The sequence below is a fragment of the Olea europaea genome, chromosome 7 (genome assembly GCF_002742605.1).
Source record: "Olea europaea var. sylvestris chromosome 7, O_europaea_v1, whole genome shotgun sequence".
Taxonomy (NCBI): domain Eukaryota; kingdom Viridiplantae; phylum Streptophyta; class Magnoliopsida; order Lamiales; family Oleaceae; genus Olea; species Olea europaea.
In genome coordinates this window covers 5087720-5104533 of record NC_036243.1, presented here as the reverse complement: position 1 = coordinate 5104533, position 16814 = coordinate 5087720, and the positions used below count along the sequence as shown (strand labels likewise).

General features: G+C 35.4%; 1 protein-coding gene across 1 annotated transcript; it reads left to right on the top strand.

The window, feature by feature from the left end:
• Positions 1–8535: 8535 nt before the first annotated feature.
• Positions 8536–10053, top strand: LOC111397800 (probable LRR receptor-like serine/threonine-protein kinase At4g36180). The gene is made up of 5 exons (XM_023024779.1): positions 8536–8678; positions 8919–9028; positions 9086–9416; positions 9478–9692; positions 9782–10053. The coding sequence occupies exons 1-5, from the start codon at positions 8536–8538 to the stop codon at positions 10051–10053; spliced, it is 1071 nt and encodes a 356-aa protein (XP_022880547.1).
• Positions 10054–16814: the final 6761 nt, after the last annotated feature.

Below are 16814 nucleotides of genomic sequence, written 5' to 3'. Positions count from 1 at the left end.
TACTTCTTTCAAGTTAAAAACTGGTAGTGAATAGGAACACTCTTAAATCCCATGGAGGAAGAGGCCCATAACATCACAAGGAATTTCTCCTTCTCCTATAACTCAAAGTATTACGAGTTTTAAATTTTGTAACATTAAATAAGTTTCAACCTTTCAAAATTAAAATCTATTAATTTTCAATTTTTTAATGCCCAAATATATAAATAGAATGTATATGGCGGATTTTGTGTATTCAAGTTGTCTATGAAGTTGTATGAAAATCAATCCCTTTTATAGGAAAAATTTCAACCCCCACATTTATGGAAATAATTTCAATTTATATACAAGTTATACTATAACATTAAGGGGTTTAATAAATTAAAACTGAAAAATAAATGGTAAAAAGAATAAAACTTATTTTTATATTTACAACAAAATTTAGTGATGCTGCAATTAATCCTCGAAAAATACTTAACAAAGAAAATTGTACTTAGACATATAAACACATACATATATGTATGACTATGCAAGCACATGTATGAAAATAAATATGTAAAACAGACACTGACATGCACCTTTCACTTGGTGAATGATGTGAACAAACGAGAATGGTTGAATTGAAACATAGCACATTTTTTAATTTTATTTTCTTCCTCCTTGCTATCTGTTTGTTCTTAGATATGTGCAGAGCGATTGAAACGTGGAACATATAATAAATAAATGCCTCCAAGAAAAATGATAATCATTTCTAAAGAACAGCCCAGCATAAATACTCAACTTTCTGCAGAATGTATCTCGAAAAAATTGGTGAAACATTAAAAATAATTACTCCTCCTCATCAAATCCCCACAATCTCGATGGACATTTAGGAATCCAATAATATAAACATCACACACAAGCTTCAATTCATATAAATCAATCAAGTATTATTAAGCATGGTCCACGAGGTTAATCTCGTACCATTTGCTTCACTTGCTATGCCCTGGTCTGACAAAGACTATATACACACCATTAAACCCTATTCTTCCAATTATTTTTCAGTGAAAATCTTACTAAAATGTAATTTCAATTCCAGCTGCAAATAGTTAGATCCAAAAACTGATATTTCAGAATCTAAAAATGTAACCATTGATCAATTGTAAATGTATAAAGAAAACAGAGATAACATCAATAATACGTGATTAATCAACTTGCTATAATGTAAAAATTTAATGAATAAAGTCTGAGGTACAACGAGATAATATGGCAACACTAGCACAAACTTCAAGTAAACCTCTTAAAGATTAAGCATCTCTCTACACACAATCACAAACATGACTTTTGAATGTTGGGAAAAATGAGTGATTTGTGTGTAGATAAATTGTCAATTAATAAATATAAATAACATAATTTTATAATTGCATAAACGTAACAATATTATAGCAATATAAACATTATAATTAAACAATAAGAAGAGGTTTAGAATGCAAGTTTTAGGGAGTCACGTCAATAACGTTGTTCTAAAGTCTTGTTGCCTTCCCTTCGTTCAGGTACTTTTGATGCTACATGGCTCCAAGATAAATTTCATATGGTTCACAGCCGGTTCTCCTTCTATGGGCACGGTAGAGATAATTAAACGATCCTTTATCGAGTTGCCAAAACTATAGAAATTTAGTATGAAATATAGAGAGTATTTTATTTTTTAATTGTATCTCTGATTGTGGTTTTCATGTTATTTTTCTCAATAAAAAGCACTGTCTTTTATAGGGATAAATTTAACCCGACAATCATACTATTAAAACACAAGTTACAATATGTATTATGATGCTTTAATTTTATGTTAGAATTGAAAATTAAAGGTTGTAGGATTGAAAGGTTCAAACTTATTCTTAAGTTACAACACCTACTTCCCTCAGTTGATCCCCACAAAACTGCAAAATCAACAACCTAATCTTTCGGTAAATCAAAGTTGGCCGCATGAACAAACAAATCATATATGTAGGGATTGCTTGAAAAAATAGATTTTGAGGCCACCTGTTGACCCTCTTCCATAATCGTTTCTTTATAGTGAAAAATGTTCAGTTGTTATTCATGCCCACAATTGCTAGCATTCCCAGATATAAATCATACTATTGTACATTGGGAGTCCAGGAAGCAGTTGGACAAAGACCCACTCCTCACTAGCCAACGTATTTGTCTATTTTAAAGCCAACAAAGGTGGCTTTACTTTCTGATGAAAATGTTGCCACAAAAATACGATGATTTCAATATTTTAGATGGATTCACCTGGCAAGTTGTTTTCATGGGGTCGGATGTGGAGTGTTATTTGGTTAGGTTGGAGGATATTTGATCTTTAATGATATGACCCAGGAGTCGAGCCCGACGAAGGCAAGTGCGAGACAAGACCCGTTGATAGTCGATGGCGGACCGATGACTTGATCGAAGATGAGATGAGTCAACAAGGCGATGGAATTACTCATCAAGGCAACGATTGAAGACTCCATGTTCGGGACTCAAAATGGAGCAACTTTCATGTTTGGGTCGAAGGCCAAATCTACTTGGATCAATTTAATATCGAAGGCCGAAATCGAAGGAAAATTTTAAGCCTGTGCGGTCACACAGGCATACACGCTCACGGTCGCATGGTGGTCTACTGAAGCTCAAAGGAAGCATTTTGTTTGAACCATGCGACCGCATGGAATTACACGTTGCGGTCGGGTAGTTCAAATTTTGAGCGAATTTTCTATTTTTGGTATTTTTCCATATTTTGTTAGTTTTTGATTCTTTTCCGTACTTTGGGAATTGTGCTTGACTTTTGCATGATTTTTACCTAGTTTTTAGGTTTAGTATAAATAGAAGTTTTCATTCAATTGTAACAACTTTTGACATATTTGATAATTGAATTAAAGTGAGGCGTATTGTTTTCTCTTCATCGTTCTTCATTGAACAACTTTGAACTTATCAAGTGTTAACTTGTGGCGTTCAAACAACCGGATTTAATTCTTTGATTGCGTAATCAAGGGGTCTTTCAAGCGTCGTGCTTGTTGGATTTTTTGGTTCGATTTTCTTTAGGATTAATCCTTGACTCTTGGATTAATTTGGCTTTCTTGGGTTCGTTAATTTCGTTGTGGATTTCGTAGTCAACGTTACTATGAGGTTCGCATCAGTTGGTATCAGAGCTAGGCTCCAAATTATTTGAAGGTTATATCTTTTCGTTACTTGTTAAATCTTTTCTTATTTTCTTCTTTTTCCCAATTTCTATTATCGTTCCTCGTTTCGTTAAGTCTTTCTATTTCTTCTTCATCATTCTTGTGTTCTTCATTGTTTGAGTCATTCTTGTGTCGTTAAATTATCATCAATTTCAATTCATTAAGTTGTTGGTAGTTTAATCGTATTTCTTTACAAAAGGTCAAAAAAAAGTAAAAAAAAGTACTGTTCATCGTACGGTTACTGCTCATCAGTACAGTACAATTTTTTTTTGATATTATTATTTCTTGTTTTTATTACCAACACAAAAATAACTCTCGAATTGTGTGATTTGGGCTATTCCATTGTGTCAATTCTTCACTTTACTATTGAGTCTATTCACATATTCTTGTCAAATGATCATCTATTCCACCTAATTCAATTTCTTGAGTCTTGTGGTTCTTGGTTATTATTCGGTTTGTTAAATTCCTGTTAAAATATTTGATTTAGTTCACTTGGTTCTTTGAAGTGCTTGGAGGGAGACTTTGAGTGGTAAGAGGCCAAGTGGTGAGTTTAATAGAGGGAAAAAGCCATATTGAGTGTTTTTGAGTGATATATTTGTGAGGCATATAAATTTGTGTGACATGATGTTGGAAAGAGAAGGTTTTAACTTAAGCTAAAACGGTAATGACAACAATGCATCGGAGGACATGATACGGAGGTTTGAACGAGTACTTGGTGATGTTAGGGAGAAGGTGGATAGGTAAGGGGAATGGATGATGCAAATAGGTACCACAATCGCTAATCTTAGCCGGGGACAAATGGAGATGTCTAATGCTAAGGGGCCCGGTAGGCGTGAATCTAGGAGAGGAAGGCGGGATGAGTATCGTAGTGATGATGATGATTTTGATGAAGATGACATTGATATGGGTTGAGCGAAGCACAGGGGCGTTAGGATGGAAAGACGGGATAGAAATAACTTGGGAGATGAAGTAGATGGAAATTTGGGGAGTATTAAAATGACTATTCAGCAATTTAAGGGGAGAAATGATCCGGAAGCATATTTAGAGTGGGAAAGGAAGGTTGAGATGATTTTCGAGTGTTATAATTATTCAGAGGAGAAAAAGGTAAAATTGGCGGTGCTTCAATTTGTGGATTACGCGATATCTTGGTGGGATCGAGTACTTACATCACGGCGTAGGGGTCGGGAAAGGTCAATTAGCACTTGGGATGAGTTGAAGATGTTGATGAGGAGGAGGTTTGTTTCGAGTTACTATTATAGGGAAATCCATCAAAAATTGCAAAGTTTGTATCAAGGGTCGAAAAGCATAGAGGATTATCACAAGGAGATGGAAATTCTTATGATTCGGGCTAATGTGGAGGAAGATCGGGAAGCTACCATGACACGGTTCATGAATGGGTTAAATCAAGATATTGCAAATGTTGTAGAGTTGCAACACTATGTGAAAATCGAGGACATGTTACATGTGGCAATGAAGGTCGAGAGGCAATTGAAGAGGAAGGGGACGTCTAAGCAATCGTTGGGTACTTCGAATTCTAATTCAACATGGAAATCGAAGTGGGATGACAACAAAAAAAATGGGGCTGCACCTAGAGGTAAAAGTGATTGGCAAAAGGGTAATGATGAAAACGCTAGCAAACCAATATTAAAATCAGAGGCACAACCGTCGCGCAATCAGGAATAGTGAGCGATAGTGATGGCGAGTTTGATGACATACCGGCATTGGAAGATGTTAGTGAGGAAGAAAAAGTTGAAGGGCCAGTTGGGGATCTACTAGTCACGAGACGAGCTCTTACTACTCACTTCAAAGTAGATGACTTGGAGTTGCAACGGGAGAACATTTTCCACACTCAATGCCACGTCAACAATATGGTATGTAGTGTTATAATTGATGGTGGTAGTTTCAATAATGTAGCTAGCGTAACTCTTGTAGAAAAGTTGGGTTTAACATTGTTGAGATACCCGAGACCTTATAAATTACAATGGTTGAATGAGAGTGGCGAGGTGAGGATGAATCGAAGAGTGTTAATTAATTTATCAATTGGGATTTATAAGGATGAGTTAGTGTATAATGTGGTGCCAATGCAAGCGGGACATATTTTATTGACCATGGCAATACGGTAGGAAGGCTATGCATGATGGGTACAAAAATCGATATAGTCTCATTAAGGATGGAAAGACCATTACTCTTGTGCCATTAACACCGGCACAAGTCTATGAGGACCAATTAAAATTGAGAAGTGAGGAAGAGAGGAGGGCCAATGAGTTAGAAAAAATGAGACAAAGTGGTGAGAAAAAGAGAGAAAATGTTGAGATAGCCACTAGAGAGAAAAAGAGAGAGCAATCACAAGAGAGTGTTTCGAAAGAAGAGAGAAAATGCGAGCGAATTTTTTTACAAAAGAGAGTGATTTGAAGAGGGCGGTAGTTGAGAGAAAAGAGATGATCTTGTTTGTGTATAAGGAATCACTCCTCAATTTTGAGGAAACTAACCAACCCCTCCCTAGTTTGACTAAGTCTTTGTTGTAAGAATTCGAGGATGTATTTTTGGAGGATGCACCAAGTGGATTGTCGCCTATTCGAGGCATTGAACATCAAATTGACTTCATACCCGGAGCTGTCATTCTAAATCGACAGGCTTATTGAAGTAATCCTGAGGAGACTAAGGAGCTTCAAAGACAAGTGGAGGAGTTAATGAGCAAAGTATATGTGAGGAAAAGCATGAGTTCTTGTGCGGTACCGATTTTGCTTGTGCCAAAGAAGGATGGAACATGGCGAATGTGTGTGGATTGTAGGGCTATCAACAACATAACGGTAAAGTATCGTCACCCTATACCTAGATTAGATGACGTGCTTGATGAATTACATGGTGCTTGCATATTTTCCAAAATCGATTTAAAAAGGGGGTATCATCAAATTCGTATACGGGAGGGTGATGAATGGAAAACGGCTTTTAAAACTAAATATGGTTAATATGAATGGTTGGTTATGCCGTTTGGACTCACAAATGCACCTAGCACTTTTATGCGTTTAATGAATCATGTTTTACATGCCTTTATAGGAAACTTTGTTGTAGTTTATTTTGACGATATCTTAATCTATAGCAAAGAGCTAGGAGAGCATTTGGAACATTTAAAATCTGTGCTAATTATTTTAAGGAAAGAACAACTCTATGCTAATCTTAAGAAATGCACTTTTTGTATGGATAGAGTTATATTTCTTGAATTTGTGGTTAGTGCTAATGGGGTAGAAGTAGACGATGAAAAGATAAAATTTATTAGAGATTGGCTGACACCTAAAAGCATAACCGAAGTTAAGAGTTTTCATGGTTTGGCTAGTTTTTATAGGCATTTTGTGAAAGATTTTAGCACTATCATCGTACCACTCACAGAAGTAGTTAAAAAGAGTGTAGGTTTTCATTGGGTTGATGAACAGGAACTTGCATTTAATACTATTAAAGGTAAATTGTGTGAAGCACCTGTTTTGACATTACCTAACTTTGACAAAACATTCGAGATTGAGTGTGATGCATCAAGAATAGGGATTGAAGCAGTTTTAATGTAGGATCGGAAGCCTATTGCATATTTCAGCGAGAAATTGAGTGCAGCTACTTTAAATTATCCTACATATGACAAAGAACTTTATGTACTTGTTCGAGCTTTGGAGACTTAGCAACATTATCTATGGCCGAAGGAGTTCGTAATACACACCGATCACGAGTCACTAAATCACTTGCGGGGGATAAGGTAAATTGAACAAGAAGCATACGTGGTGGATGGAATTCATTGAGACGTTTCCATACGTCATTCAGTATAAGTAAGGTAAGGAAAATGTGGTGGCGGATGCGTTGTCGTGAAGGTACGTATTGCTAACTACTCTTGGTTCTAAGTTACTTGGGTTTGAACATATTAAGGAATTGTTTGAAAAAGATGTTGATTTTTCGAATATTTATTTGTCATGCATTAAAGGGGCGGTTTATAGGTTCTTTAGGCATGAGGGGTATTTATTTCGGGAAAATAGGTTATGTGTTCCTAATTGTTCTATTCGGGAGTTGTTAGTAAGGGAGGCACATAGTAGTGGATTGATGGGATACTTTTGGGGTTCAAAAGACTTTAGATGTATTGAAGGAGCATTTTTATTGGCCTAAGATGAAAAGTGATGTTGAGCAAATTTGTAGTCGATGCATAGGTTGTAAAAAGGCTAAGTCTAAGGTTTTACCTCAAGGTTTGTACACACCATTACCTACACTTAATGAACCTTGGGTTGATATTTCGATGGACTTTGTTTTGGGTTTACCTAGGACAAAGAGAGGTCGGGATTCTATTTTTGTGGTTGTAGATAAGTACAGCAAAATGACACATTTTATACCATGTCACAAAATGGACGATGCCACAAACATTGTTGAGAACGAAAGTCCAATGATTCACATATACCCAACTCCGCCAATGCTCATAATTCCAGTACCTATGGAATTGCCAAGTTTTGTATAAACAATGGTATAAAATTGATGTAAATATCAAAGACGCAGTCTCAAATTTTCTTCATATATATGAGTAGAAAATTACTTGAAGAAAATATCTCATTCTCTCTCCTAGAACTAGTCTACTAATGAGACATTGAGTATATTTTAAATCATTAGTCCAACAAATTGTAGGTTAGTGACATGGATTTATATATTATATAAATATAAGCTCCAGATTATTCATTGCAATTAAGTAGCTTTCTTTTCATATACATTAATTTTCACATGCCTTTTCTTTATTTTATTTTTTTTACTTAGTCTTCTATTTAGTCATCTTCAACTACCAACTCCAAGAATTTCTCTCCTTTGTATCTTCTGGAATTGAATTCCTTACAAGGTTTTAATATTAACCACAAAAGTGCTAAACATTATCAAGACTCTGTATTCTTTCGGTTCTTCTAAAATTTTGATGTGCTCTTTTGTTCGATGAAAATTATTGAAGACTATCATTAAAATAGCTTTGTGACACTTAATTCTAAACTAATTTTGACTGACTGGAGCATCATAATAGCTTTACTACGCAAGCCCAATACAACTTAATATACGGTATATTTGTAACTTATGTCTTGAAAGAATTATCTAAAAGTATGATGAAGCAATTCATTTGATATTCTACTTTCTCATCATTCAAATCCAATAACTGTTGACGATGATTTGCATTCTAGTCTTTTGAGTTCGGCCATGTTATTTAAACCAAAATAATTGTTGAGCAAATGTACATATCAAACAAAAAAAATGAGGCTTCTTTTTTTCTTTCTTTCTATTTATTTTCATTGGCTAGCCTACATATTTGTCACATCATCTTTTTCTTGTCTTGTATTTACCACTGTTATAAAAGAAGAAAGGAGAAATGGTAATGAAACCAAGAACAATAAGCATGGAAACATTTAAAAAAGCCTTTGTTTTCCTTCTTCACACTTTCCTTTTAAGTTCACTTCCATTTGCACTGAACAGTGTATCATCCAAGAGAACAGAAGCAGAGGCTCTTGTAAGGTAGAAGAATACCTTGTCATCTCATTATTCTCTTGATTCATGGGTCCTCAATAATATGACGAATCTGTATAGTTGGAAAGGAATTGTATGCAACATTGAGGTGTCACTTTCTGAGATATACTTAGCAAGTGTAGGCCTTAAAGGCACACTTGACCAACTCCATTTTGCTTAATTTCCAAAGCTCACAAGTCTCGAACTCTGTTATAATGATTGCCATGGGTGGATTCCTTATCAAATCAGTTATCTTCAAAACCTAACTTATCTTGGTTTGTCGCTTAACTACTTTATTGTTAAAATTCCAGAATCATTATTCATCAATCTGGGGAAGCTTGAATATCTGAACCTTACTGGTAACTCATTTTAGGGCTCCTTACTATCAATTCTTACTAAACTGACTAAATTGAAAGGTATTGGGTTAGCCTCGAACAACTTCTCTAGCTTAATTCTTGATATTTTTGGCTCCATGCCAAATCTGAAAATCCTTGAACTAAGTTCATTCGAAGAAAAGATCCCATCATCTTTAGGTAAACTTAGGAATCTTCAACTCTTTCGTCTCTTAATCGATAGCCCACTCAATTCCACAATTCCTTCTGAGCTTGGCCTCTGCACAAACCTTACCCAATTGATTTTAAGTGGGAGTTCACTTACGGGATCTTTGCCTTTATCCTTAACCAATCTGACCAAATTATTTGGTTTGGTTGTCATTGATAGTAATTTTTGTGGTCATATCCTGCTTGAGTTTTTTCACAAATTGGACCCAGTTAACATTGTTGTGGATTCATAACAATTCTTTCTCTAGGGAAATACCATTTGAAATTGGTTTGTTGACAAATCTCACTTTTCTTAATTTGAATGGTAATAGATTTTCTGGCTATATCCCTCAAATGATAGGAAGCTTGCAAAACTTGTTCTTCCTAGACCTTTCAGTCAACTTGCTTTTAGGTCAAATACCTCCAACGATCGAGAATTTAACAGAACTTAGGTCCATAGATATTTTCTCTAACCATCTCACAGGTATGATTTCACTTGAGGTTGGACATTTGAAGTCACTCATGGCTTTGGATCCAAGTATAAATCAATTAAGTGGACGATTGCCCAAAAAGTCTCTAAACTCAGTAAAGGATTGCAAGTTTTGAATTTGAAGAATAATTATTTTTATGGCACCATTCCCAGAATATTTCCAGAGGGATGTGAACTGCAGTATTTGGACTTATATGGAAATCAATTGAGTGGGACATTACCACTGTCATTAGTCAATTGTAGGATGCTTGAAGTAATAGATACTGGAAACAATAGCATAAGTGGCTCATTCCCCTTTTGGATGAAAACTCTTCCAGAGTTTCGAGTCCTTATATTGAAGGCCAACAGATTCTAAAGTATACTACCTATTTCAAAGGTAAAGCTTTCATTTCCAAAGCTGCGAATTCTTGACGTGTCACACAATAAGTTCACCGGTGTTTTCCCAATTGAATTTTTAGATTAATTCAAAGCCATGATGAATATGAGTGAAAATGAAACAGGAGTTGAATACTCCATTGTTCTTTCAACTATTTTATTAAAGGGGTTCGAGTATGGATTGAAGAGTATCCAAAGAGCCCATATAAGCATCGATCTATCAAACAACAAATTTCAAGGAAATATTCCAAGTTCTATAGGAAAGATCAAGGGCCTACATGCTCTAAACTTAGCTTATAATAATTTCACAGGTAATATCCCATCACTAGAAAATTTGACTCACTTGAATCATTGGACCTTCGTTCTCAGCAATGTTCATGGCATCGTCCATTTTGTGTCATGGTATAAAATGTGTCATTTTGTTGAACCTATCCACAACCACAAAAATAGAATCCCAACCTCTCTTAGTCCTAGGTAAACCCAAAACAAAGTCCATCGAGATATCAACCCAAGGCTCATTAGGTGTAGGTAAAGGTGTGTACAAACCTTGAGGTAAAACCTTAGACTTAGCCCTTTTACAACCTATGCATCGACTACAAATTCGCTCAACATCACTTTTCATCTTAGGCCAATAAAAATGCTCCTTCAATACATCTAAAGTCTTTTGAACCCCAAAAGTGTCCCATTACTCCACCACTATGTGCCTCCCTTACTAACAACTCTCAAATAGAACAATTAGGAACACATAACCTATTTTCCCGAAATAAATACTCCACATGCCTAAAGAACCTATCAACCACCCCTTTAATGCATGACAAATAAATATTCGAAAAATCAACATCTTTTCATACAATTCCTTAAGATGTTCAAACTCAAGTAACTATTAAAGCACTTGGGACGAATTGAAGGTGTTGATGAGAAGCAATATGCCCCGTTCTCAAACACCTAAAACATTTGATGTCCCGATTGAGTGACGGTTGTGCCTCCGATTTTGGTATTGGTTTGCTAGCGTTTTCATCCTTGCCTTTTTGCCAATCATTTTTACCTCTAGGTGCAGCCCCATTTTTGTTGTTGTCATCCCACTTCGATTTCCATGTTGGATTAGGAGTCGAAGTACCTAATGGTTGCCTAGACGTCCCCTTCCTCTTCAATTGCCTTTCGACCTTCATTGCCACATGTAACATGTCCTCGATTTCCACATAGTGTTGCAACTCTACAATGTTTGCAATATCCCAATTTAACCCACTCAAGAACCATGCCATGGTAGCTTCCCGATCTTCCTCCACATTAGCCCGAATCATAAGAATTTCCATCTCCTTGTGAGAATCCTCTACGCTTTTCGATCCTTGGTACAAACCTTGCAATTTTTGATGGATTTCCCTATTATAGTGACTCGGAACAAACCTCCTCCTCATCAACACCTTCAATTCATCCCAAGTGCTAATTGGTTTTTCCCAACCCCTACGCCGTGATGTAAGTACTTGATCCCACCAAGATATCGCGTAATCCACAAATTCAAGCACCGCCAATTTTACCTTTTTCCCCTCTGAATAATTATAGCACTCAAAAATCATCTCAACCTTCCTTTTCCACTCTAAATATGCTTCCGGATCGCTTCTCCCCTTAAATTGCGGAATAGTCATTTTAATACTCCCCAAATTTTCATCTACTTCATCTCCCAAGTTATTTCTACCCCGTCTTTCCATCCTATTGCCCCTATACCTTGCTCGACCCATATCAATGTCATTTTCATCAAAATCATCCTCATCACTACGATACTCATCCCGCCTTCCTCTCCTAGGTTCACGCCTACCCGGCCCCCAGCATTAGATATCTCCACTTGTCCCCGGCTAAGATTAGCAATTGTAGTACCTATTTGAGCCATCCATTCCCCTTGCCTATCCACCTTCTCCCTAAAATCATCAAGTACCCTTTCAAACCTCTTTATCATGTCCTCTGATGCATTGTTATCATTACCGTTTCGGCTTGAATTAGAACCTTCTCTTTCCGACATCATATCACACAATTTTTTTATGCCTCACAAAGATTTCACTCGAAAAACAATCACTATGGCTTTTTCCTTCTATTAAACTCACCACTCGGCCTTTTACTACTCAAAGTCTCCCTCCAAGCACTTCAAAGAACCAAGTGAACTAAATCAATTGTTTTACCGGGAATTCAAACAAACCAAATATTAATCGAAGACTACGAGACTCAAAGGACTTGAATAAGTGGAATAGATGAATGTTTTGACAAGAATATGTGAATAGACTCAATAGAAGATTGAAAGAATCGAACCCAATTGAATATCCCAAAGTCAAACACAATGTAGGAATTGTTGTTAGTAGAAAAAAAATCAAACAATAATTATATCAATTTTTTTTTGTTTGTGAACAGTACCTCGAATGTACATTAACTTTTTTTTTGTACTCTTTTTTTTTTACTCCTTGATGAAAGAAGATGATTAAACTACCAACAACTCAATGAAACGATGAAAGAAAAACAAGAACGAAGAAAAACTAAGAAAGAACAATTAAAATTGAGGAAGAAACTAAGAAAACAAAATTAACGACTCAAACAAATAAAGAAAAGATATAACCTTCAATAAATTTGGAGCCAAAGCTCTGATACCAACTGATGCGAACATCGTAGTAACGTTGACTACGAAACCTACAACGAGATTGACGAACCCAAGAAAGCCAAATTAATCCAAGAGTTTAGGATTAACCCAAAAGATAGTCGAACCAAAAAATCCAACAAGAACGATGCTTGAAAGACCCCTTGATCACACAATCCAAAAATTAAATTCGGTCGTTTGAACGTCACAAGTTAACACTTGATAAATTCGAAGTTGTTCAATGAAGAACGATGAAAAGAAGATAATACGCCTCACTTTTAATTCAATATCAAATATGTCAAAAGGTTTTTAACAATTGAATGAAAACTCCTATTTATGCTAAACCTAAAAACTAGGTAAAAATCGTGTAAAAGTCAACCTAGAATAATTAGGAATGGAAAAAAATCAAAATCTAACAAAATATAAAAAAATACCAAAAATAGGAAATTTGCCAAAAAAATGGCCTATGCGACCGCGAAGTGTATTTCCATGCAGTCGCATGGTTCAATTAAAAATCCCATCTTGAGTTTTGGTATGCCTCCATGCGATCGCAAGCCTCATAAGCCTATGCAGTCGTATAGGCTTATCATTTTCCTCCGTCTTCAGCCTTCGATATTAAATTGATCCAAGTTGATTCGGCCTTCAACCTGAACATGAAAGTTGCTCAATTTTGAGTCCCGAACATGGTTCCATCAATGGTTTCTTGAATGAGAAATCCCATCGCTTGTTTCACTTGTTTTGCCCTTGATCGCGTCATTGGTCCGCTATTGACTATCAATGCATCTCATCTCGCACTCGCCTTTGTCGGGCTCGACTCCTGGATCATATCAAGGGCCTTTTTAGCAATTTGAGAAGTTTGGAGGGTCTATTTGTAATTTGAATCAGGGTCATATCGCAAATTTCTATATTATTTTGAATTTTAATTTGTAAAGGGGTTTTAAGTTTTTTTTTTTTTTAAGATTTGACCCCAAAAATTTTAATTTAGACCCAATTAAATTTTAAAATTGATCCAATTTAAATTTTATTATTGACCCATTTAAAATTATATCAAATAAATAAATAAAATAAATAAATTGACGACTTTTACATTCTCGTTAAAATATTTGTGTATTTAAATGCTGATATGATTTGTGCGCTTAAATTTTATCTTTCATATATATATATATATATTGAAATTTTGTTGCCAGTTTCGTCTCTTAATCACATGAATTTTTGCCTTTCATCGATTGACAATTATGATTTGTTGCATAATTATTGTTGTATGATTGATTTTTTCATGGATTTTTGAGACGATCCTTATTTTCCTACAAAGAGAAATATTTTGAAATAAAAATGGGCGGTAGTTGCCAAAGTGGCACACCGCAACAAAATATATATTTTGCGCAATAATTTTGATTTATTGCATATAATATCTTTCCCAAAGTGTTATTATGGTGATATTTTTGGAAGAAGGCATAAGGCGGTTAACAAGCTTACTCTGGTCTCAAAATTTTTTTCTGTCCAAAGGTGTTGGTGTTTCAAAAACCAATGTAATTTTGTAAACTAGCTATATGATGTGTTTTAGGAGTACGTTATAGCATGTTCTATTGTCGGCCCAAAGGTGACTTTATGATGATGCATCTAGGCTCTTACCGTAATGAGATTCATATGCTTTTAATTTAATTACGGATTATATAATTAATAGCCCATGTTAATTCGTTCGATATTTTATCATCCACATGACTGTATGCATTATGTTTGGATGATATTTTATGTTTCCACCGTTTATAATACCTCATCTCTTTTGAGTTAATTGTCCGCCATTGAAACCTTGACTGAAAATAATTATGTGAGATGGAAACGAGATATAGAGATAGCACTTGGTCATAGCACTTGGTCTTTTGGGCTTGGATTTTGCAATGGAGAAAAATGCTTGAGAGACCTGCAGATAAGAGTACTATTGAATATGTAGCCGAGTATGAAAAGTGGGAAAGAGCTAATAAGCCTTGTTTGAAAATTATTAAGCGTTCTGTATCAGATTCCATTATGGGTGTTATCCCAGATAATGAAAATGCCAAAAGTTTTATGGATGTCATAGGAGAGAAATTTATTGAGTTTGATAAAGTCGAAATTGAGGATCCGATGGACAAATTGATGAATATGAGATATGATGGTACAAGTGGAATTAGAGAGCACGTTATGAAGATGATAAATATATCTTCTAAGTTGAATGCTCTTGACATTCCCATTATAGAACATTTCCTAGGCTATCATGTTTTAAATAGCTTTCCTAGCCAGTTCAATAAGTTTAAGGTTGCTTAAAATGCTCAACGAGATAAATGGGATTTAAATGACCTTATTGCAGTGTGTGCCCAAAAGGAGTATACGATGCAGCGTAAGACTATTAAAATCGTGCAATTAGCTTTTCAGCCATCATAAAACAAGGGGCTTTCTCATAACCATAAGTCTAAGTTGCGTAAGGGTAAAAAGTTCCACTGAAATTAGTAGAATAAAAATTTTAGTGGTCCTAAAGGAACTATAACAAAAAATGATCAATGCAAGTTCTGCAAAAAAAGAAAAGGGTTTTAATCCATGAATTATCCTCTATGTTGTGGCATAAGTGATTAGGTCACATTTCAAGTGATAGAATAGAAAGATTGGAAAAAGTTGATATTCTTTTCTCTCTAGACTTCTCTGACTTCGACACCTGTGTGGATTGTATAAAAGGAAAGCTAACTAAGTTTACAAGGAAGTGAAAATTGACTGTGTTTTGTGAAAATTGCAACTTCCATGACACTACAGTAATTCATAGAAGGAAGAGTCATTGTTATCATTTCATCACTTGACAATGTCCTACGAATTGTTCATTTTCATAAATTCAGTTTTCTGCAGAAGATTTTCTTTGTAAATGTGGTTAATTCACAGTTTTCGTTGTGTTGAGAAGTTGCCCTGCAACTTGTGGTAGTCATTGTTATGGCCAATATATTTGTGCTCATGTTATGTTGACATAGTACATATCATTGTTGTATATCGTTGTTACTGACTTCATCTTCGTTGTTGGTGGTTGATTCCCGTCTCAGAATGCCTGGAAGGAATTCTGGAATATGTCACAGTTGTAGAGCTAAAGATCACTTCTTTGCTGATTGTAAAAAGAAACGTCAGTGCCCATGATGTCAACAAGGATTTGAGAAATATTTTGTGGTGGAGAAGGAGAATGAGAACAAAGGAAAATTATTCCTTTGTTGCAGTAACAACTGCGGCTTTTGGGAGTGGGTTGCCAAAGAAGACTCCAGCGGTCCATCTGGACATAGTAGTGCAAACTTGATTAACCATGTGAAGAATGAAATAGTTGAAGACTTGTCCCGTACTTTCCAATCTCAAATTCGAATAAACGACGAAGAACACCTCCAAATTTCGATGGACGTGAGGATCCGGGAGGAAAAAGTTAGCGTGGAAAGCAATGCAAAAAGGAAACGACCAGTTTGATTACTAGATAATTATGGAACGAGTAACATGAGATAGATTTGTACATATATGACTACTATGGATGTAAAAACATGTTGTAATGCTATTTCCTGTTTTAACATTGTGACTACATTTTGCTGTTTGGGTTCAACATGCTGGCTTTTCATTTTGATATTTCAGTAGTCATTTTTAGATGCTAGCTCTAAACATGCTGGCCTTTCAACATGCTGACCTTTCTTTTTGATACATGCTGGTCATTATTGGGTTCAACATGCTGTTTGGGTTCAACATGCTGCTCTTTTCCTGTCATATGCTTTCACTTGAATATTAGATGCTAGCTTACCAGATATAAGAAGCTATAAACAATGTGCTAAAGCCAGTTGCATGGTTTTATGTTATAATGGAAGCTAACCAAATGAATTAGAGAACAATTCAGCATTCAGCTTGTACAAATCAGAATACATTTTCCATAACCAGTACAGTTCTCTGGTAAAATTCAGCATACATCTAACCAAAGGAATTAAAAGAAAAGCTAATAAAAAATTTTCGACAACCATAAGAGCTATGTTGTACAAATTCATTCACATTTTCAGCAACTTTTAGCAACAAAATCTTGACCGAATTAAAACAAAATTCCGATCATCTTTATTGAATTTCTCCCAGCAATAAGCGACTGAAAC